Source organism: Schistocerca nitens, chromosome 3 (genome assembly GCF_023898315.1).
Source record: "Schistocerca nitens isolate TAMUIC-IGC-003100 chromosome 3, iqSchNite1.1, whole genome shotgun sequence".
NCBI lineage: Eukaryota > Metazoa > Arthropoda > Insecta > Orthoptera > Acrididae > Schistocerca > Schistocerca nitens.
Window position 1 is genome coordinate 454179033 of NC_064616.1, and position 23242 is coordinate 454202274.

The 23242-nt window shown below is 38.1% G+C and overlaps 1 protein-coding gene across 1 annotated transcript in view; it reads left to right on the plus strand.

Moving 5' to 3' along the window:
* Window positions 1-23242, plus strand: part of LOC126248382 (uncharacterized) — a 549077-nt gene that overhangs the window by 278382 nt on the left and 247453 nt on the right. Inside the window, exons 15-17 of the mRNA XM_049949323.1 lie at window positions 2349-2435; window positions 3548-3640; window positions 16364-16450. Of these exons, the coding sequence (XP_049805280.1) occupies window positions 2349-2435; window positions 3548-3640; window positions 16364-16450 (267 nt within the window). The remainder of the gene's footprint in view (window positions 1-2348; window positions 2436-3547; window positions 3641-16363; window positions 16451-23242) is intronic.

Genomic DNA, 23242 nt, shown 5'->3' on the forward strand with positions numbered 1-23242 from the left:
ATTTTTGTATACTGTCAAATCTTTCATGTGGTTACAACATGACAGTACATCGGCACCAGCTTAAGGACCTAAAACTACCTGCATCAGATGTGTTGTTTTATCAGTGGATGAGGTGGTTAAGTGAAATTTGTCTGGTATTGAAGGCCTCTAAATTTAAATCACCTGGATTTGTTTGGTGAAGTGACTTCATCACTGATAGTATCACAGCCAAAGTAGAAATTCAGTCCTTAGCAGATGAATTGACAAGTGTGCAAATGGAGATGGTGGAGTGTTGCAACATGTGCATATGATTAAACATTGCTAACTTTGTACAATTTTTTTAAAACAACAAAGTGTTGTGCCCCTTGTAATTGTTTATGCAGGATAACATTCAGAGCTGTAATTACTTATTAAACTATCGTGTTTCTTTGAAAAGAGATAATTGTGTTGTTTTGAAGAATATTTGCCAGTAGGAAAAAAAAATAAAGAATATATTAATCATATCGGTTATAAAATATTCTTTTTTCATTTTGATGGTTACCACCACCACCATTTTCAGGTGGACAGTTGTAAAGTTAAATAGCTGGTGTTGGTGAAGAGCTCAGACAAATTAGTCATATAGCTGGTGTTCGTGAAGAGCACAGATGTCTTTCCACTAACACCAGCAACGTAACTAAACAGTTCTCCACCTGAAGTTGATAGTGTGAACCATCAAAGTGCATAGTGGCACAGCCCTCACAATGCTGTTCTGTATGGATGTAATATTGAGAACCTCCTTTGTTTCTCAGAAGAGTGAAGAGGTTTGATGAAATTGAAATTATTTAATAATTAGATATGAACTGCATCAGGAATTATAGATCCAAGAGAACTCAGTGAAACAAGACAAGAAGGAAACTTTGATGAAATGGTAGCAACAAATCAGGTTGGAAAACATGAATGGTAAGAACTGGAAAAGGGCAGAATGCGTAAGTTCAAGGTAGGGGAAAGATAATCAGAATCTGAAATTGTGAATGGACAAAAGTGGACAGTTTTTAAGTAAAAGGAAAGGATAACCATATTGGAGAGTAAGCCAAATAAAATAAAACAGTAGAACAGCCACGGAATGTAAAAGGAGGGTACAAAAGGGAAAGATTTAGTGAAATGTTTCTCAAAGAGTGGTAATGTTACAATAGAAATTGGAGGAGGACTGGTGAAGGTAACCACCAGAAATAATAGCATATATTTAATACAGGTGGATAACAGGAACCTAACATATGCTGTACAGTAATTGTTTTATGATTTGTTTCTCTGTTGTGTAAAATTCCAAGTTTCTAAGTACTCGTATTATCCACTTCTGCTTCATGATCTAGAAGTATTTGATTGGTGCCCATTTTATAGATATGATCACAGTATTTTCTAGCACTCAATCTATTTTTTTTTGTTTTTGTTTGTGTGCATGAGTATGGACTCATGAAATGTATTGACAGATTAAAAACATAAGCTTTAGCAGCACTTGAAACCATATGCCTTTTTTCTGACCCAGCCAGACCCAAAAGTCATTCTTCTATTATCTTCATCAAGACACTTTGTAACAGTTTACACTCTGCTACAAAATGAAAAATGCATGTAGGAAACATGTGCTCAACATTTTCTGGAACACTATAAACATTCGTTGTCCAAGCACTAGATTTTTGCTTTGATGTTTTGAAGAAGAGCTGGTATCAGACAAGGTGATAATGTTCTGTATCAAGTATTGTATTGTCATTATGTGTAAGTTTTTCTTTTTTTTTTAAAATTGTGTTTCTAAGTACTTCTTATAGTCACATCTGAGGTCTTTCTGCATAATTTTGTGGTGTATGATATGGGTATCATGTCCTACACAACTTATGGAAGCATTACAGATTATTGCACTACAATTCAAGGCAGTATTTCATAGTATACTGTTGAGTAAGACAATGATCTATCCTAATTTCTGGGTAGGCAATTACAGCATTGTATAACATGGTGAATGTGCTGCAAAATAATAGGTAATCAGCAGTTTGGGTTGTGATATTGGTGCATGCTCACTGGTTTACAGTAATGTAAATTACATAACAGTCTCCAAAACAAAGTGTAAATAGTGTAAGGATTAGAGAAAACTAACATTACCACAGCCTATACTTGTTTTGACCTAAAAACATACAGTATGAGATGCTTGAGGACAACCTCATTATAGGAAACAATATTTTTTGTGTAGAAGTGTATGTATAAATAGCAGGATGCACTCAATTTCCTATGCCTCAAAAACCAAGAAAATTCTCCCTTAACAATTATGGAAAGTAGCTTCTAGTGATTTGCTTTCACCTGTCATATGGTGTAATTATGAAAAAACTACATGGGTTTTGTTTCAGATGTCCACATCTCCTGTTGTAAAATATCAAAAAAGTGCAGTTCAGCCAGGGGAGGCAAGTCACTTTAGTGTGGACATAAAAGTTGCGGTAAGTATGTGTCAGATGAACCTATTACAATGTGAATAAGATGCTGATTGCTTATCAGATGTTTCACTCTCATTCTACAGTTGTTGACATTTAGATTTATATGTCTTTCTGTCATCACTCAAAATAAAAATAACAAAGTAATTTTCACATCAGATAAAAAATTATTTTTCCTGGGTAGCTGAATATTTATTCATGTGAATAAAATGTAGACACTATGTTACTACTAGTAAAAGTTTATGAAGGGTCTTTATTACATAGTTATCAGATTCCTGACACGTTTCCTCACTTAGTATTATGTCACCAGCCTTTCTGTAGAAAAAATGTAATGGCAGACTCCTAGTCCGACAACATTGTGTAATAGTTATCACAGAGCTTCCAACTTCACAATATTCTGTACTGAGTAAAAGTTAGTAGCTTCCTAAACACAACAGAGTTACATTATGAGCATGAAAAAACATAATTATTACATTGTTGTAGGGTAAAGAATCAAAAGCGTTCAATCAGTTTGACGTTAAAACCATATAGACTTTTGAGATTGAGGTCATTCTGTATTTGCTGCTGTTGATTACTTCTTACCTCATGTAAGCATGTTAGGTGTCACAGAAGAATGAGAAAACTGTTAATTTTGATCATTATTCAAATTAGTAATGTTGGAACAAACATGATCCTTAGGTGCAAAAAGAGTTGCAACTATCTTAAAAGAGTAAAAAGTGCAGTGACTGAGCATATATTAATTTAGTTTGTATTCAAGTACTACCACATAACCCAACAGCTTGATGCTTCAGTTGATATAAAATATTTATTGGTTAATCTGCTCATTTATAATCCTGAAGTAGATGTCATGACAGTAATTAGACTTTTGGCAGACTCTTTTGGTTCTGTATTTTACTTCCTCTTTCTGAACAGTAATAGTTGATCAGGAATTCAACACTGCATTACATACTTGTACTATAGACACTTTTGCCCATTCAAACATGTGTGTAACGCCTTCTCCCTCTCCTCTGTGCACTCACTTACATTCCATATGACCAACAAAGCACTTTTGAGGAATCAGCCTGCAGTTCATCATGCTTTTTAAATTTTTTGTGCATAACTTTGTTTTATTCTTTCAGCATCCCCGTAACCCAACACCTGATGATATCCGCAATAGTGCTACTGAAGGAGATTCAGACGAGGTGCAAGTTATATACGAAAGGAAAAAACATGTAAGTATTCACATTTTTCATGCACAAGAAACATGAAATTTTCCCATGTATTTATTTATTCCAGTCATCTATTAGGCCATCTCGTCCTCCCTCCTGTGTCCGTCCATCTCCTCTTATCTGTGCCTCTCCCCTCTTTCCCCTCCACTGTCCGCCCATCTTCTCATCCTCCCTTCTCTCTCTACATTATCACACTCACCCCAATAGGAGGATGGTGGCTCTTACCTGTACAGTATTTCTTTCCGGATGGTAACTAATATGTGTACCAAATTTGATTGAAATCATCCATGGGTTTTGGATGAGCTTTTTGTCCATGGCTTTGATTGCATACACATCCAGTATATTTACCCATATTTAATGCGTGTTTGTACATGTATTTCAATCTGTATGTGTAACAAATTTCACCTTGCAGTTTTATTTCCACGCACTGTAATGTTTATGACTCATATCTCCTTAACCATGTGCTCTATAGTCATATAATTTTGCAAGTACATCCAGTGATATATGTGCCTACTGTCTGCAAAATGTGTTGTGAATGGAAGTAATAAATTAGAAAACGTGCATGATGTGGCAGTTTCTCATGCATCTCAGTGTTTCTGACGTCGTAACTGCTGAATTGTTCATTGTAAAATGACGTATTTGCCTAGGTACATTCACTGACGTATGTGGATACTGTCTTTGAAATGCTTCAAGAACTGAGTTAACAGTAAAGAAGTACTAAATTAGACCATCAGACATAAAGCACTCCGTCTTCAGGCCACAAGTGGCCCATCGGGACCATCCGACCGCTGTGTCATCCTCAGGTGAGGATGCGGATAGGAGGGTCGTGTGGTCAGCACACTGCTCTCCCGGTCATTATGATGGTATTCTTTGACCGGAGCCGCTACTATTCGGTCGAGTAGCTCCTCAATTGGCATCACGAGGCTGAGTGCACTCCGAAAAATGGCAACAGCGCATGGCGGCTGGATGGTTACCCATCCAAGCGCTGGCCACACCTGACAATGCTTAGCTTCGGTGATCCCATGGGAACCGGTGTATCCACTGCGGCGAGGCCATTGCTAGACCATCAGACATGATACGGCAGTTTTTTCTTTGGTCTCAGTGTTTTAGCACCTTATCTCCTGAACTGTGTGTTGTACAGTGATATATTTTTGTAGTTACATTCAGCAACAGATTTGAATACCATCTACAAAAAGTGTTGTGAGTAGAGTTAGTAGCAATGAAACAATAAATTTAAATGTCTTGCATGATACAGTTGTTTTTCACACATTCAGTGTTTATGACATCGATATCCTTAACTAAATGTCTCAGAATGATGTAATTTTTCTTGTACATTCAGTGATATTTGTGAATACTGTCTGCACAATGTGTCACAAATACAGTCAGTAATAAAGGAGTAATAAATTAAAATGTCGTGCTTCATGTGGCAATTTTACTGCATGAACAGTGAAAATGTAGTAAGCTACTAACTTTTCTCCTTTTATGATTCTACATGGGGCAGCGAGAAAAAGTTTTGTAAAGGTCTGAAATTACGTGTAACATCTGTTGCAAGTTTCTGAGTGCTCTCATTCTCAAATACTGGATAAATAAATGTAGGGTATTCTCACATCATGAGCTAAGCTGCTTTTTCACCCCAATCTCCACCCTTTTGATAAGTACATGGTTCTTACACTCACAGTGACTCTTTCCAGACAGTAAACGATGTTGGAAATCGATCCTGTGGTTTAGGAGGAAATGTGGTACATACATACATGTACATACATACATGTACATCCATTTTTATGATCTGCATGAATTCCATAGCTTTCAAGAATGATACATTATGTATATTTTGAAATAAAGAAGAAGTTGCATTGATATTTTACATGTTATTACCTTAAGGCATAGGATTCGAAGACACGCAGGCATGGAGTGTCATTTAACTTGTGGGTGAAAAAATGTTGTACCATAGCTACATGTTGAGTGATAGTTGAATAAATAAATGAGTGTGATTGTATCTCTAGGAACCTTATTGTTTGGTCAGTTATAAACATTGTAAGTTATGAATACAGATGTACTGAAACAATAGTGTACCCAAAGAAACTATGGAGACTTAATTTGGCTGGTGGATTTTGCAGCAACTGTGAATCGTGATATTGTGTTTGATATGGGGAGTGGAGAAATTAGCTCTGCCCTGCACTCAGATTACCACAAGGACAGGGGAAGGGGTAAGCAATGGCCACCTCCATCATGCAATGGCATCTGTGTTTAGCTTTTTGGAGCACTATCAATGTAATACTGGCTGGCACTGTGAGTGAACACACAAATAATTCAACTAAACTGAAATGACTTCATGGTTTCAAGTGGTCAGTAAAGATGTGTACTTTTTACAATATACAGGGTGATGCTGTCTACCTAGTTCTGTCTGTCAGAATTGTTTTAAGACATTGGTGCCAGTTTCACTTATCTAAATGGAACTGTAGTAATTTCTGCAGCTCGTGTTGTAGAATTCAAAGAGACGAATTCAACCATGTTTTGCTCTAAGAAATCTGATCAGTGATTGTGGAGAAATTGCAACATTTAGAACTCAAGATGTATGTATTTTCCAACATCAAGCCAATGAATCATCTTGGGTTTGAAGCTCTTTTCTTCCGTTGTTTGCTTTAGCAATATGTATGTTTTGGATAGGGTCCACCTTTAGCAAAACACATTTTTGTTTTTTAACTGTTACTTTCGTAGCTGCAGCGGCTAAGTGAAGACAGCCATGCATGAATACCCACCCACCTCCCCAGGGGTCGTAACCCCTGCAACCCATAGAAGATAAACATGATTGAATAGTTGAATTAGTGTTTTAAGCTTTTTAAAGAAAAAAAATCTCACGAGATAGAACAAACTGATAAAAAAAATTGAATTAGTATTTTAAGGATTTTTTTAAAAAAATCTCACGAGATAGAATGAACAGATCACCTAAAGACAATAAAGAGAGTACCCAGAGATCCCAGAGTACCCGTGAGAGCTCCCAGAGTACCCATGAGAGCTCCCAGAGTACCCATGAGAGCATCCCAGAGTGCACCAGGGAGCTACAACACTAAGAAGAATCGCTTCTCTGCTTTTGGCAAGATCAATGTGTAGTCGTGTTATAAGAATAAAAATTAAAATAAATATTAAAAGATCTCTATATTAATTGAATTAACTGTAGTTGCAGTGGGCTTTCATTTTCCATTTGTTAAAGATAAAGAGTGTTCTTTGCTGTTTGTATACATGTAGCTATTAGTTTTTAGATAGTAATTACAGATATTTGAAAAAAAAAAAAACACATAAATTACGAATTCATACCTTTTTACCACATGATGTGGTTTTTCTAATGTGTTGTGTTTCTACAGTGACTGTTTTTTTGCACAGTTTGTCATCTGCAACCACTTATACCTTAAAGTAGACAACTTGTTTAAGCCAAAATTACAATTTGAAAACTTGTTATTTCTATGTCTGAAATTATTTAATTCTATCCAATTGCTGTCTATAATGGAAGTTTGTATTATGTTTCTAAACAGCCACATTTGGCTAGTGGGACTGTTCATTTTCATGCAACTGGAGGTCTAGTTATTGATTTGAAATAGTTGATAAGAATTTAAATTAAAACTGTGGAATACAGAGGATGTAGCCTGTTGGGACAGTTCACCAGTGAAGTATGGTATCAGTTCTGGTATTGTTCCTACCAAAGCCTTGGAAGAATGGTGAATCTCACAAGCAGAATAGGTTTGAGAAACAGGGAATTGAGCTATAAAGATCATTAAGTGATCTTTTCGCTCTACACAGTTACAATGTAAAATTACATCACTAACAATAAAAATGATTGAACCGAGAAAGTGGTAAGAAACATTTCCATTCATGCCATCAAGTGTTTGGAGTGCCCACCACCAACTCCAATACATATTTACAGACTCTAATGTAGGGACATTTGCACAGGCTGAAGACATTCCTTAAATGTCATTGTGTATACTGAAACAGTGCCATGTTATAGATGCTCTTAGGTCTTTGCAACTTGTGTACTGATTTTCAACTGTGGTCATATCCAAGAGAAAAAAGTCCATTGGAGTCAAATTGGGTGGATGTATACACCAACTGGCAATGTCTTCACATTATATTCAGCACCCATAGAAAGAGTTGGGCAACAGCTTCCTAGGTACCTGTGAGTAGCGAGCCCCTTTCCTGCTTGGGATGCTCATGGTATTTTTTGTGAAGGTATCTGTCCATGAATTTCTAAGAATGAAATAGCCATACTCACCCTATGTGGTTGCTCTGTCTAGAATACGAGCAGACGATATTCTTCCTAACACTCAAGCTGGAATCAGTCATTTACCTAAACCAACTGAAGATGAAATGTACTGGGAATCGGGCAGTATGTTGTTTAGGGGCAAACCTTGTAAATGTGACTTAATAAAAGGTGAGAATAATCTCTGAGATTTAAAGTCTGATAAAGTCATTCTTATTCTTCCAGCTCATCAGGGCAATGCTACTATAATATTGAGGGAAGAAGACTTCAGAAGCAAAATGTGGAACATATTAGAACCAAGGAGATTTAGAAAGCTTAGTTGAGATACCACCAGTTTTGTACTAAGGGTAGTGGACAAATAAATTAAAGGATCTCCAATTTCTTCCATTGACAAGAAGTGTCTCATCACATTAGAAATGTCGCCACCTTGACAGTGGTTTACCAAAATTGGAAAAACCAGGCATTCTATTATGATTGTTAGCAGTATTGATTGCCCACCCAGTGGAATTGCAAAACACGTGGCAACTCAACTACAGCCATTTATATGAAAAAGTGTCATGTATATTAAATATTCTGATTGCTTTATTGAAAAAAAATAAAGTTTCTCTCATTGAGTCCAAGAGGTAGCTTGGCCAGTTTTGATGTTGTATAGTTGATTGAGGTGAAGTTGCAGATGGAACATATTTTTATGAAGAATATGACAAATCCCTTTAAACATTGTCTTGCATCAGCTTACTTTCAGTGTGACAACAAATTATAGGAGCAAACTGATATTGTGGCCATGCGGTCCCATTCAGTGCATTTGTAGTGTATGGAAAAATTAGAAGAAGCAACCCTTCAGACGGACAAGAAGAAATCTACTTCTTGGTTTTAGTATGTTGGTGACATCTTCAATATATGTTATTGCAGAGCAAACAAACTCTTGAAATTTCTGAATTTCCTGAGTAATATTAATTCTGATGTAAAGTTCACAATAGAAATAGAATAAGAACATCAAATTTCATTGTTGGATATGCAAGTACTTAGAAAATATTGCAGAACTTAGGGGCAAACAATCTGTAGGAAGTCCACTCATGTGGAGATACCATCAAAGAAATTCCAATCACCATCTCAAAGGAAAAATGGAGCAAGAAAGACATAGGTGGAATGGGCTAAATAAATCTGTGACCTCGATACTTGGAGAAGGAGCTCAGTCATTTAAGAAATACTTTCAGAAGAAATGAATGCTTTGATTACAAGAGATAAATAGGATACCACACACTAAAAGGTTTGGAGATTCTGTCATTAAAAGAGAGAGAGAGAGAGAGAGAGAGAGCGCTAAAGGGAAAGTTTTATTTCCATTCATAAATAAAGCACAGATTACATCAGCATACTGCTACGAAGACATGGTATTGACACTGTGATTAAACTGACAAGAAAAGGACATGGATATTTGAATACTATGAAGAACCCATGATCACTGCGTGTCACGGCAGAAGTGTGCAAAAGTTCTTGCACATTCGTCAGTTGCACATGTGAACATAAGCACCAATGCCTAGCTTAAAGAACAGAAGAGGATTTATTGTCAGGGTAACACTGTTAAATCACCAGCAGCAGACGATGCACTGAGATTAGGAAATCACCAAATTCAATTCCTGCTACTGTAGGTCTCTTGAGTTCCAGTCATTACTGTGCTAGGATGTGAAGAGAAGCAATAGAAACTCAAAACAGAAAAACAGCTTAAACAGAAAAGTAATTGTAGACCTTAGTGCTAAATAAAGCAAACAGCACCAATTCTTCCACAGTACAAGTTCTATAAAACGCGCTAATGCAAGTCCGTGATCTGTAGCAGTGGTTGAGTGAATCCATGACCATACCATTGCAGGCTATGTTTAAAGATTTCAGCTTGTTCAACATGTTTGAGTTAAAAAAATCAATAGCCATATCTTTATAGCTTCTGAAGATGTCATTAGCTTTAGGAGATCAAACTTTACACTCAGGAACATGCCTTAGATAATGGTCCAATGCCAATATAATTAAAGTCGCCAGAGATATTTAATTATCTAAGTGTGTGAAAAAGAGTCTGCCATGCAGAACGTAACCAGTGTTTGATAATGTGAAATAAACAGGCAGAATAAAAAGCCACATCTTCTTGGTACCCTTTTATACCTGTTTCATAATGGTGCAACACTCTCCCTTCCTCAGTATGCATAGTGTCATATTTCCTTATTTGGACGTGGAATCATGAACTTTAGCATAAGATAGCAATCAGTCTGATATTCAGTTACAGAGAAATCTTAAACGAGTTAAAGGTTCCAAAGAGTGAAACTTGGATGAATTTGCCATTTTGAGGTCTGTGATACTAGCAACAAATATTTACTATAGTTCCATTTGTACAAACAACATAGATACTAATACCTTTCTCATATAGGGCAACATCAAGAGACTGTATGTCGTTTAACGAAGAGTTCCTGAAATTCATCAGAGTTGTAACATAATTGTGATACCTTAAATCATACCCTAAATATTTCAAGTGAACAGCATTGCTGAATCACCTTCTACATGTCACTTCTCAATAGTAAAAACCAAGAAAACATGTGAAATTTTCACACTTTGATTGTTTTAAATAATGATAGTATTTGGAATAAGTGCATTTGTTGGAATAAGGGTAGTTGTGGGACTGAAGAGAAAACATCTTTAACGGTGAATCAAATGATGTGAAGTAATAACCATGATTTATGATACATCATTGTACACACAGTTCCATGAATTACTGCTTGTAATTTGTAAATTTTGATCATAATATTAACATTTACCCATTATTGAAGAGAAGTTTAATGACAAATAGTAATATAAAATTGTCAGAAGTAAATAAATGTTGAATGTATAGGTTAGAATGTGCTATTCACTTCTTACATGGTATATCACTAATGCCACAATAACATATAACTGTACTTTAAGATTTTAATGCACTTCTTACTTTGTGTAAGCACGTTAGGCCATAGTAACAATACGTAAATCATTATTCAAGTCAACAATGACAGATATGTTTACTGTTGCAGAAAGTACATTTGTTTGGAAAAGTCAACTTGTATGACAAGCAGAGATAATGAACTACCACAAGTGGTCATGGTTATTACCTATGCCAATGCTGTAACATATTATCCAGTTAATAAGTACTTTAAAACAAATAAAATGGTACTTGTAATAAGATTATATAGAAAGGGAGTCTCTTATTCATCACTAATAAATTAACTTCGTATAATACAGGTATTCAGCTGGTCAGCCATGATGCCCCTTTTGCGTATGATAGTTAAAAGTCCCTTTTATCTTAAAATAGTCATGAAACAGTAAGTTTTAGTGAAAAATTAACATGAAGTGTCAGAAGTTGGTTCAAAAACCTTTCTAACAATACGATATTCATCCCAGTTTGATTAGTATCTGTTGAGAAAAAGGGATGTTGAATTGAGAAACGATAGATATGATTAAAACTAACATTTTGCCATGCTGTTGTGGTGATGTGTAAACAAGAAAACAAAAATGACAAATTAACTGCACCAATTTAATTTAGTTAATAAAATTTCATTGACTGCATTTTTAAATAATTTGTAATAGCTCCAGTTCTTCTCTCAAAGTACTATATTTTACATGCCTAGTAATAGCCTGAAATGAATTGCCATAGAGTTTCTGTAAATTTGCTACTGACAAGTCTTCTGTGATACTGTTCCTGTGCTAATTCCACACTGTCCATGTTACAATTTTTTCTTTTGTAGTGTTTATCTCTTCCTACAGGACCTGTTATTGCTTTCATGGCAAATTTATTTTTGGTTTTATTTTGTGGCCAGATCCTCATCCTGTTATATCAGTCATCAGTTAATCCAAGGAAGGAAGGCCTGTGCGTCATCTGCCTTTGAATCAAATAAATTTTTTTCACTGTGTCATTGCATTGTAGCTATTTAGATGTCCTTTTTTAGGCAGATGTTGTGGACAACTCCAGCATTTCCCTAAATGAGTGTGGAAAATGCCTAAAACCGTACTCAGGCTAGCTAGTGTACCAGACCAGTGGTCCTTAATCTCGCACATAGATTCGGTCTGGGCCTGGGTCACATCCCCATCTTTCAAGCTAGTGTGCTGCACCTTAAGGTAGACCAGGGTTGGCCATGGAGTGCAAAACTTAAAAACTTCACATATGCACAATGTGCTGCCCACACGTGGTCTCGTCACTACTTGGCATGTCTACTTTGCACCATCGTTCTTGGTATACTGTGACATTTAATTTATCAATCGGATGAGACACTTTCTTCCAGCATTTGTGGCTTGTTTTGGTCAGCATGAATTTCTTCAGTTAAACAGAATCATAGTATATGTGCTGTTTATCCTTCAGTATTTGTTTGCAGTATAGAGGAAGGTCACAGGTCCAATGGCTGCGCAAAAAGACGCACTGTCACAATCCTACAAAAATGAATGGGAATCTCAGAGGAGGATGATATCATCTCTCGGTGTCTATTATGTAGCCTTGTAATCAGTGGGTACTGCAGATTTGCTATGAAGGGGCATTACAACACCATGCAAATATAATTTAAAGATGTAGTTGACGATGAAAGACTTAAATTTTTTATGATCAACTGAAGATTTGTACAGTGTTCATTGTTCTTTTTGTGTTAAAGATGCAGGCATGGAACACATGATAGAATTGATGGTGTGAATTGTAAATTTTCTGAAGGCATATGCATTATTGCTTTGTCAGTCGCAACAGTCTTTGACAGAACTGAACGAAAGTATGGAGATGTTATATATTACTGCAAAGTATGTTGGTTAAGTCAAAGAACATGTGTGGAATGAGTTTTTGACTTAACAGCCACTATTGTTGAATTTATGAAGGAAAAATGAAAGCAAGAATGAAAATTAGAAGGTGTGGAATGGATTGCAGAACTTGCATTTTAAATAAAACTGCCCTCAGTAAGACATTACAGGGTGAGAAGCAACTTATTTCTGATTTTATGGCAAAAATGGGTGCATTTAAAAAGAATATTGCATTGTGCAAGGGAAAACTTCTGATAAGGAACACTATCATCTCCCTAAGCTCACTGGCATTAAAGGAAACACGAAATTTGGACAGTCCATTGTGGTGTTCAAAGACTTCCAGGAATAGCTTTCTAAACATTCGAGGACACTGCCAATCTTAAATGTGGTTTTGAGCTGCGTTCAAGGCCATTTGCCATTTCAGTAAAAAGCACCCGTGTTGCATCTGCAAATGGACCTGGTTGATATGTAATGTAATTCATGTTTAAAAGACAGATTCTTTTATTTTAAAATTGTCCAGGAATTGTATGTTGTTTTCCTCAGGAAGAGTTTCCACATCTTCATAATAAGGTTGTAAAAGTGATGATTAAATATGTGCTGGAAAAGCTTTCTTCAGTTATGAAACTACATAAGCCCCGATTACGTTTGGGCCAGATAGAAATTTTGTTATGACTTCAGTGTGCCAAAAATAGTTAAATAATACAAAAAAATGCATTTTGTTTGTGATCTTCATTGTTGAGAATTATGATATATGAAACAAAGCCACATGCTGCACTTTTGCAGTTTACGCCCCCCCCCCCTCCCCCCCGTCCAATCTCATCCAGACAGTGTTGTGTGGTAGAGAGGGTACATATACACTTGTGTGAGAGAGATTCACACGCGTGCATGAGCACCACACTTGAGCACAGTTCTTGGCCGTCTCTGAGCAATACAAACAGGTAGTCCAGGTCATAATTGTACAGTCAAAAATGGAATCCTCCTCTGTACCCATGACATTGATGATGAAGTCCATCCTTCTTGACGAAGCGTAGGGGAATGATGCGGGAGACCTGCACCGCTGTACTAGTCAAGGTCCTAATGGATGTGGTTTGCCGTTGCCTTCCTCCAACCATAATGGGGATGAGTGATGATGAGGAAGACGACACAACAACACCAAGTCATCTCGGGGTAGGTGAAAATCCCTGACCCGCCGGGAATCGAACACGGGACCCTGTGCTTGGGAAGCGAGAACACTACCATGAGAGCATGAGCTGCGGACACCCATGAAATTACCTACATAAAATTTGTGAATATTTTTATTGATCTGTATACAAGGAAATAGTCATGTTACTTATGCTGTTACCTCAGGAATAACTCTCCTTTGGAGCCATTCAACTTTCCTCAGTTTATTTGTGCAGTGGTAATATACTATTGTTATATGTTATGACGAACTTTGTCTGAAAGCTAATCATTTCCTGCCTTTTTTTAGATGCCTCTTGGCTACACACAGCTTCCTCTCTTTGGTTTATAGTGATCTGTCCTCTTACACATATTATATTTATCCTAAATTTACCATTGTTACATGTTGTTTTAAGTTACTGTGATAACACTGATAACCCCCTTTGCAACCTACACTTCAAGTATAAGGAAAGAATAACAAAAGAGCACTTACATGTTTCTTGGCAAAGCAGAGAGAGTTAAGAAATTTGATGTTGGCAGTTTTAGACCAGTAGAGAGGGAAAGATCTTGAAACCACATGAACATCTGCATGGTACGACTTGTTTGCTTGTTTTTTAAAAATATCCTGTCAATTTGGATTTGAAAATAGTTCATGAAAGTTCTTTGTATATGGGCTTGTAAGGTATAAGAGGCATTACAGTAATAAAAAGCGATGAAATAGAACATGACGAAAGTTAGATTGTTAAATTGAGGAAAAGTTAAGAGACAGTAATTGACATATGCTCAAGTGCCAATATTCTAGGTAATGACATAAGTAATAAACAGCTTTCATAGTGCACAGAGTAATATAAAAACTATAAAACAAATAGCTAAAGAAGCCACAATGAAAGGGTTGGGTTGGGTTGTTTTGGGGGAAGAGACCAAACTGCGAGGTCATCTGTCTCATCGGGTTAGGGAAGGACGGGGAAGGAAGTCGGCCGTGCCCTTTCAAAGGAACCATCCCGGCATTTGCCTGGAGCGATTTAGGGAAATCACGGAAAACCTAAATCAGGATGGCTGGACGCGGGATTGAACCGTCGTCCTCCCGAATGCGAGTCCAGTGTGATAACCACTGCGCCACCTCGCTCGGTCACAATGAAAGAAAACATACTGTTGACATAATTGGCGCCCTCTGTTAGCACTAACGCTAGAATTACACATAGACGAGAAGTGTTTAGAGGAACGTGAGTGCCAGAAGGCCCCTTGTACCCTGCAGCATGCCACTGCAAGGAAAGAATGATAAAATTCCATACCAGTGCATGAACAACATTATCTAGTTAATGCAGTATATTAAATGAACAGAGAAGGAACAAGAAAATACTAGAGTTATGGGTACAACATACAAAAACGAAGTAAATATGTAAGGCACTCTATACTGGGTGAAACTATCAAATTGTATAGAGTGCCTTACATATTTACTTCGTTTTCGTACATTGTATGCATAACTCTAGTACTGGTATGCAATTTTATCATTCTTTTCTTGCAACAGTGTGCCACAGGGTAGGAGGGGTCTTCTGACGGTCACGTTCTTCTAACCACTTCTCTCCTATGCGTAATTCTGCCATTAGCATTAACAGAGGGCACTGATTATGCGCAGCAGTATGTTTTCTTTAATTGTGGCTTTCTTTAGCTATTTGTTTTATAGTTCTTATATTACTCTGTGCACTATGAAAGCTGTTTATTACTAATGTCATTATCTAGAATATTGGCACTTGAGCATATGTCAATTACTGTCTCTTAACTTTTCCTCAATTTAACAATCTAACTTTCGTCGTGTTCTATTTCATCGCTTTTTATTAATGTAATGCCTCTTATACCTTACAAGCCCATTACAGATTTTATCGATTATATACCCCCTGTATTATTTTACGCTGTTCAATTAATCATTGAAGACTTGTGTATGCCTACAGTAGTGACATCTGGTAAACTTACAACACAAATATCTTGTGGCTACTGTATGACAGTTTGTTTTGAACAGTAGTGCTGCTGACAACATGACTCATGCATATGCTGTTATTTATATATATTTGATGATGTTGGTGCTGATTTTGCATTTAACATTTGATGGGGCTGCAGTACATTAGGACATTGTTTTCATAAAACAGGTATGCCTCTTCATACTTAACGCGCACAGATGCATATGTATATATGTTTCCCATATTTTGCTCCAGATTTGAAGATAGTCATTATAGACTGAAACTGGTAATCTGTTGACAAAACATTTTGTGACCATAGACGTAAAGTAAAGGAAATTTTTACTAACATTACCACAGCATATACTTATTTTGACCTAAAAACATACAATATGAGATGCTTGAGGACAACTTCATTATAGGAAACAATATTTTTAGTATAGAAGTGTATGTGTTAATAACAGAATACACCCAGTTTCTTAGGCCTGAAAAACCAAGAAAATCTTCCCTTACCAGTTATGGAAAGTAGCTTCTAGTGTTTTGCTTTCACCTGTAATAAAGTGTAATTACGAATTGTTTCAGGTGTCCACCTCTCCTGTTGTAAAATGTAAAAAAAGTGCAGTTCTGCAAGAGGAGGCAGGTCATTTTAGTGTGGGCGTAAAAGTTGCGGTAAGTATATGTCAAATGAACATGTTACAATGTGAATAATATGCTAATTGCATATTAGGTGTTTCACTCTCCTTCCACAATTTTTGACATCTAGATTTATTTATCTTTCTGTTAACACTCAAGGGAGGGAGGGCTAATTTTCACATCAGACAAAATTATTTTTCCCAGGTAGCTGAACATTTATTCACATGAATAAAATGTAGACCCTATGTTACTACTGGCAAAAGTTTATGGAACGTCCTTATTACAAAGTTATCAGATTCATAACACTTTTCTTTGTCAGTTTTATTAAACTCATTCTGTATTAGCTGCCGTGTTATAATATTGAATAGTTCAAACACCAAAATAATCAGATATTATGATACAGAAGAACACCCACTAAAATTTTAGTTAATTTGATGTTACTTCCATTTTTCTCTGGACTTCAAGGAAGTAATTGATACCTGAAAATGGAATATCTGATGTGCTTGACAATATTTTGAGCAAAAAGTAACAATTTTAGACTCACATACTGTCATTCTTTTTTGATTGTTGTTGTTAGATTCTTGTGAAAGATTACTGTAGTGAGAAATTCATTTTTCTGCTAACATGTTTGTCCTTTAAAAGAAAAATCATACGTTTACAGTTTGGTAAACTCCACAAAAATAAAATGCTTGGTCATATAAGAATCTTTACATTTAATAGAAAACCTGACAATTAAAAATAACTACTATTTAAGTAGCAGAAACATTTCATTCATGAAAAGTGTAACAGCAAAGACAAATTACAAGCAGGCAGATTTGAACTGATTTCACTCTGAGCAATGAGCATAAGAAAAGGGGTGGGAGAGGGAGAAACTGAAACATGGTAGAACATTTGTAATGAAGAGAGGATGGAAGAAAGTGGCATGACTGATTGAGAAGAGGAAAGACAAAGACTTGTAAGTGGGGGAAGATAGAAGCTTTTGCACTACAGTTTGACAGAGAGGAAATGGCAGTGGGCATTTAACACAGTGCAGAGTAGCTTATCCCAGAAGTGAACAACAGCTACAGAAAGGAGTCAGGTAGTGTTTGTATTTTATGGTTGCACACAGCTTGGATACTTGATATGTGACACCTGTTGTGATTATTGTGAGATACTTGACCTCTGATATGAGATACTGAGGTGCATGTGCAGCAGGAAGATGATGAACTGGATATAGCATATGGTAATCACGTAACTTGTCTGGTGGCAACCATCCTAAGTGGATGTATGAGGCACTGACATGGTAAATAGACAGATATTGCACATTTAATGCACAAAGGCACTCATTGTTAGCAGTAATCTACTGTAGTTTCAACTAGTAGTACAATGTTGGATTAAATCACAATATAGATGTTCTGCAGAACAAGTGGTTGCGTGTGTTTGTTTCACATCCTGTGGGAATATGTGCAAAAACTTGTGGAGGGTATAGAGCATATGGGAGTCTTTTTGCATGTGGTGACAGTATCCTCTGCAAGTTGAAGTGCTCATCAAAAGTTACACCAAAGTTTTTCACCATTTTCTGATTTGGTATTGGGATACCATTGAGAAGAATAGGAGACAATATTTTGCAAAATCAAGAACTTCTTAATTTCTGATGGGGATACTAAAATTACTTGTGACTTTGTCACATTTAATATGAGACCTTAGTTTTGCTGAAGTCTAGTAGTGCCAATATTGTGGCCTCATGGTTGTCATTGTATATTACAGGTGATCAGTTATCTTAATTAGGACAGTGTTTGTGCTGTGGTGTCTAAGTAAACAGGCCAGGTATGCCATATAAGTGAATTTGTGTAAATATTCAGTTGATTTATTGTGGACAGTGTGGTTCAGGGCTTTGGAAACAGTAGGTAAGGTAGTAATTGGTTCTTAATGGAAAATGATTGTGAGGTTTTGTTCTTAGGAACTTAACTATCTGCACAGGTGTGACAATGTCGCTACACTTCATGATCAGCACAGATATTTCACAGACTAACAGTGGCTTGATAATACCTGGGGAACAAAACCCTGTGAGAGAAAAATGAACATGCTATTGAGTCAGTCTACAGGAAGCAGAGAGTCTGAACCCATGTAGAGATGGACACAGGAATGACTCAGCATGCGGCTGGTGTGGACGGCTAATAGCTAAGCTAAGCACTCAGCAAAATTACACGGCACAAAGTGCAAGATGATGTCGTTGGTGGTTGAACTCCAGATAGGCAGTGGCCCGCCTGGGCTACTGCTGCCTGCTGGTAAACACCTCACCAACAGGTCTGCCCCTACTACTTTCTGTGGCAGGATTTTGCATTATCCTACTGTGCTATCCATGTCAGCTCATTTATGTCATTCATGGTGTCTACTGGTGGGAATACTAACTCCCTCCCTCCTGAAAAGACCATGTAGGGCTGAAAATGACCAGACTTGGGCCCCAACTCTGGCGAAGAACCAGAGAGGCCCCTGGAGAACTCGGCAGCTGATCAACCTCCAAAATAGACAATGGTATCGCAACTGGCTCCACTGGAAGGGCAGAAGGGCCCAGAGACTGAGGCAGTAGGGGTTGACCAGCAGCAGCAGTGGAGGCAGCCTAGCCTCCATCGGTGGGTGGGGGGGAGGGAGGAGGGTTGGGAATGAGGATGAGGTGAGGGGCGAGGAGTAAGGCTGATCAAAATCCATGGGCTCCACATTGGCAGGCGTAGGTGTGAGATTCACTGGGGGCCGTGGTTGCAGGTGACGGGAGGACAGCGGAGGGCATGGAGGGGAAGGCAACGGGGAAGCACGCCACTGCAAGTGGGAGCCCTCACCCGGAACCACGTCGTGACCAACCCTGCCAGCTGCCTGACCAGAAGACCACAGTGGTGATGTCCCAACAGGGTGCGGGTGCAGCTGATTAGCTGGCCAGGTCAGCTGCTCCCTGCTGACATCCACCACAAACCACTGCTGACCTTTGTGGCCCGCAACACCACCCGACAGCCGCTCCTGCCGCTGGCTGGAGGACTGGGCCTAAACAGCAACCCTGGAAGGAAAATGCAGTGGTCCGTGGTGGTCCATGGCATGCAACTCTGGGTGCAGCAAATCCAGCAGACCCTGCGGCTGGCACCTCCGGAAACGTTCTGCCAGACTGCACTCGTTGACCGGTGTTGCCAGGTATGTAGCCAGACAACTTGACACCGCATTGTCACAGGAAGAGGCAGTCACAGACTACTTCATTTGGGTCTTAAATGTATGCACGAAGTGCTCCGCCTCCGAGTTAGAAGCTAGGTGATACAGGGCATTAGTCAGATGCCGGATACCTTTGCAAATACAAAAGTCGACTAATTCCTGTGATACAAATTGCCTACTGTTATCAGACATAAGGGTCCCTGGAGATTCTTCAGTGGCAAAAATAACTGACAACTTGCAAACAGTGGCTGTTGACGACTTGGACAGCTTGGCTATGTAGGGGAAAGTAGACAATGCTGGCAGGTTGACAGTGGCTTTGATTTAGTTGTCTGTAGCAACAAGACTATCTTTGCTAAGCACATGTCCCAAAAAAATGAAACCTTGCTGAGAAAACACTGCAATTTCCCAGTTTGCAATGAAAACCATTCTCCAGGAGGCACTGGAAAACCAACTGCAGGTTTCTTAAGTGCTCCTCTTGCGTAGGACCCAGTACCCAGATTTATCAAGGTAACTGATGCTACGTGGAATGTCCTGAATCAATTGCTCCAAATACCGTTGGTAAATTCCAGGCACAATCAAGATTCCGAAAGGCAAATGATTAAATGGTAAGGCCTGAAGGAGGGTGTTGAGGACCTAGAAAGTCTGAGAAACAGTGTCCAATGGCACTGCAGGTAGGCATCATGCAAGTCGATGTGGGAAAAATACCGACTCCACGGCAGCTACTGCCACCCGCAGATGAACACCTCCACCAGTTGGTCTGCCTATACTACATGTTGCTTGCACCCTATATGGTAGGTTTTTGCACTCTCCCACTGTGCTATCCATCCCAGCCTGGCTGTCTCCGTCGTGATGGCCACTGGTGGGAATTCTAAAGGATCATTTCAGACTCTACTTCTTATCTGTTGATTGGGATGTATCCCATTCATGAGGAAAAAAAAGTTAAATACAGGGTGTCCCACTCAAACCTCCCTGATTTCAAGGACCCAGGAGAGGAAAACCTCATTAGATACGACAACGAAATATGCACCACATTTTAGAGCATCTCAAATAATTTATATTCCCGCATCAGAAGTGCCAAGTACCGTTGCCAGAGTGCAGCATGGTCGCATGAAGTGAAAATGGTGACTCCACAGCAGCACGCACAAACAGTAGTGTGATTTTCAGAAACAAAATCACTAATTAATATGCAAAGAAATTATTGTTGTGTGTATGAATGTGATTCATCTGATGTGAAAACAATTAAGGAATGGTATAGGGAGTTTCTGGCAACAGGAAGTGTTCTGAAACATTCTGGTGGTGCACATTACAGCGTTTCTGAAGAAACAGTGGAGGACATCAGACAGACGTTTCTAAGAAGCCCATGTAAGTCAGTTCGTCAAGCACCTAGGCAACTGGATATGACTTGATCAACATTGCATCACATAGTTCACCAGCGTCTTCATACGTGTGCTTACAAATTGTTAATTCTGCAACATCTGATGCCGTACAACAAACCACACTGACAACAATTTGCTGCGGATATGCTGCAGTGTATTGATATGGATGCCAGCTCCCTGGAAAGATGTTTATTCTCAGATGAGGCAATCTTTCATATATCTGGAAGGGTTAATAGGTATAATGTTTGGATTTGGGGTTCGCAAAATCCGCACGTTGTCATTGAACCACATTCACCTCACATTATGCTGCTTGATTTCTTCATGTGGGGATTCGTGAAGGACCGCGTGTATGCCACCAAAGTGGACCATATTCTTACGTTGCGACATTGTATCACTAATGCGATTGCAACAATAACAGAGGAAATGTTACAAAGAACTTGGCAAGAAATTTAAAATAGACTCAATGTTCTTCATGCTATAAATGGTTCACATGTAGAGGTGTATTGATGATAAATAAATAAGTTCTTTGAGATGCTCTACAGTGTGGTGCATTTTTCATTGTTGTATCTACTGTGGTTTTTTCCTGGGTCTTTGAAATCAGGGGGGTTTGAGTGGAACACCCTGTATTTCTGTCAAGACTGCTACTAAGTTATCTATAATCATGGTAGTGGTGATACCATCATTGCCTTTCACTTTAGAAGAGATTCTCATTATTTCTCATTATTTTATTCTTGTGTTTATTGTTATGTGTTTTAGGTTATTCAGTGTCTGAAAGGGGGCCAGGGAGGGTGTCTAACAGACGATAGTTCTTGGGAGCTTGGGGGCTGGCTAGTACTGAAAAAATTCATTCTGTCCATCAGCTTAGATAAGAAAAATAGTTTCTGATTTTGTCTTTTCAACATCCAAGCTAATGACATTCTACTACAGAATCACAGAATTTGTATCAGTACATACAATGGAATGAGTGTACCTGATTTTGGCATTGTGAATGTATTGTTTTACCATGTTTTGCGGCTGCACCCCGAAGGGGATATCCCGGCCAATAAATGCCATATGATCATTTCATTTTCACCACATTCATAATTTCCAAGTATAAGAATGCAACATTCTTCATAACACCAGACACATTGTCTATAAAAATTTCAATAAATGGTCAGACAGTCGTAAAGAAATAACTGCAGTGATCACCAGTACTCGAAGTGGCTGTGCTTTGGACAATGTAATTAAGAAAAAAAATAGACTTAAGATGTCTATGGTGAAGTGGAAATGAAAGTGTTGTCAATAAACTGTACATAAGTGGAATACATGTATTAATTTGATATTCTAAATAACATAACCTAATCTTCATAAATTCCTCCTCAGTTGATTTATTTGTTGGTTCACGTGTTTCTGGAATAATAATTGAAATGGTACACTGTGGGATGTGAGTACTATATTATTGCAAGCTAGAATAGCTTTCACCTCTCACTATAAATTGTCTGTGGCTTTGCTATAGTACTGTATTGCAAGCTAGAATAGCTTTCACCTCTTGCTATAAACTGCCAACAGCTTTGCCGGAGTGGTAACGTCAGTTCCCATCAGATCATCAAAGTTAAGCGTTGTTGGGCTCAGGTAGTAGTTGGATGGGTGACTGTCCAGGGCTGCCAAACGCTGTTTGCAAGCGGGGTGCTCTCAGCCCTTGTGAGACTAATTGAGGAGCTGCTTGACTGAGAAGTAGTGGCTCCAGTCGTGAAAATTAACAACAGCTGAGAGGCAGTGTGCTGATTACATGCCCCTCCATATCCGCATCCAATGACAACTCTGGAATGAGGATGACATGCAGTCAGTCAGTACCACTGGGCCTTCAAGGCCTGTTTCGATGGAGGATCTTGCTACAAATTCTAAAATAACCATGAGACGATCTTTAGTAGAAATTGCGTTTCTTAAATGAGTATCTTGTTTGCAAATATGAGGGGCTACTTTCATAAGGACAAATTGAAATATTTGTTGATCTGTTCTTAAATAATTTTCATAGCTCTTTATGTCATTGCACTGTAGCTCAAGAAGCAAATTCTGGTGAGCACTTCAAGCTTCTCCTCTCACTATCCATGGTTTCACTCACAGTTGTTTATCCTTCTCTTTCTTTGTAAGCAAAGCGCTTGCTGCCAATATTACATTAAATAACGCTCCAGTTAAGTCGTTGGATCAAAGCAATTTGACAAAATCGCTTACAAAAATCTTTGATCAAATGATTTTGACAGTGTAATATGGGTCTAAGCACAGGAAAATATTAGGTAAC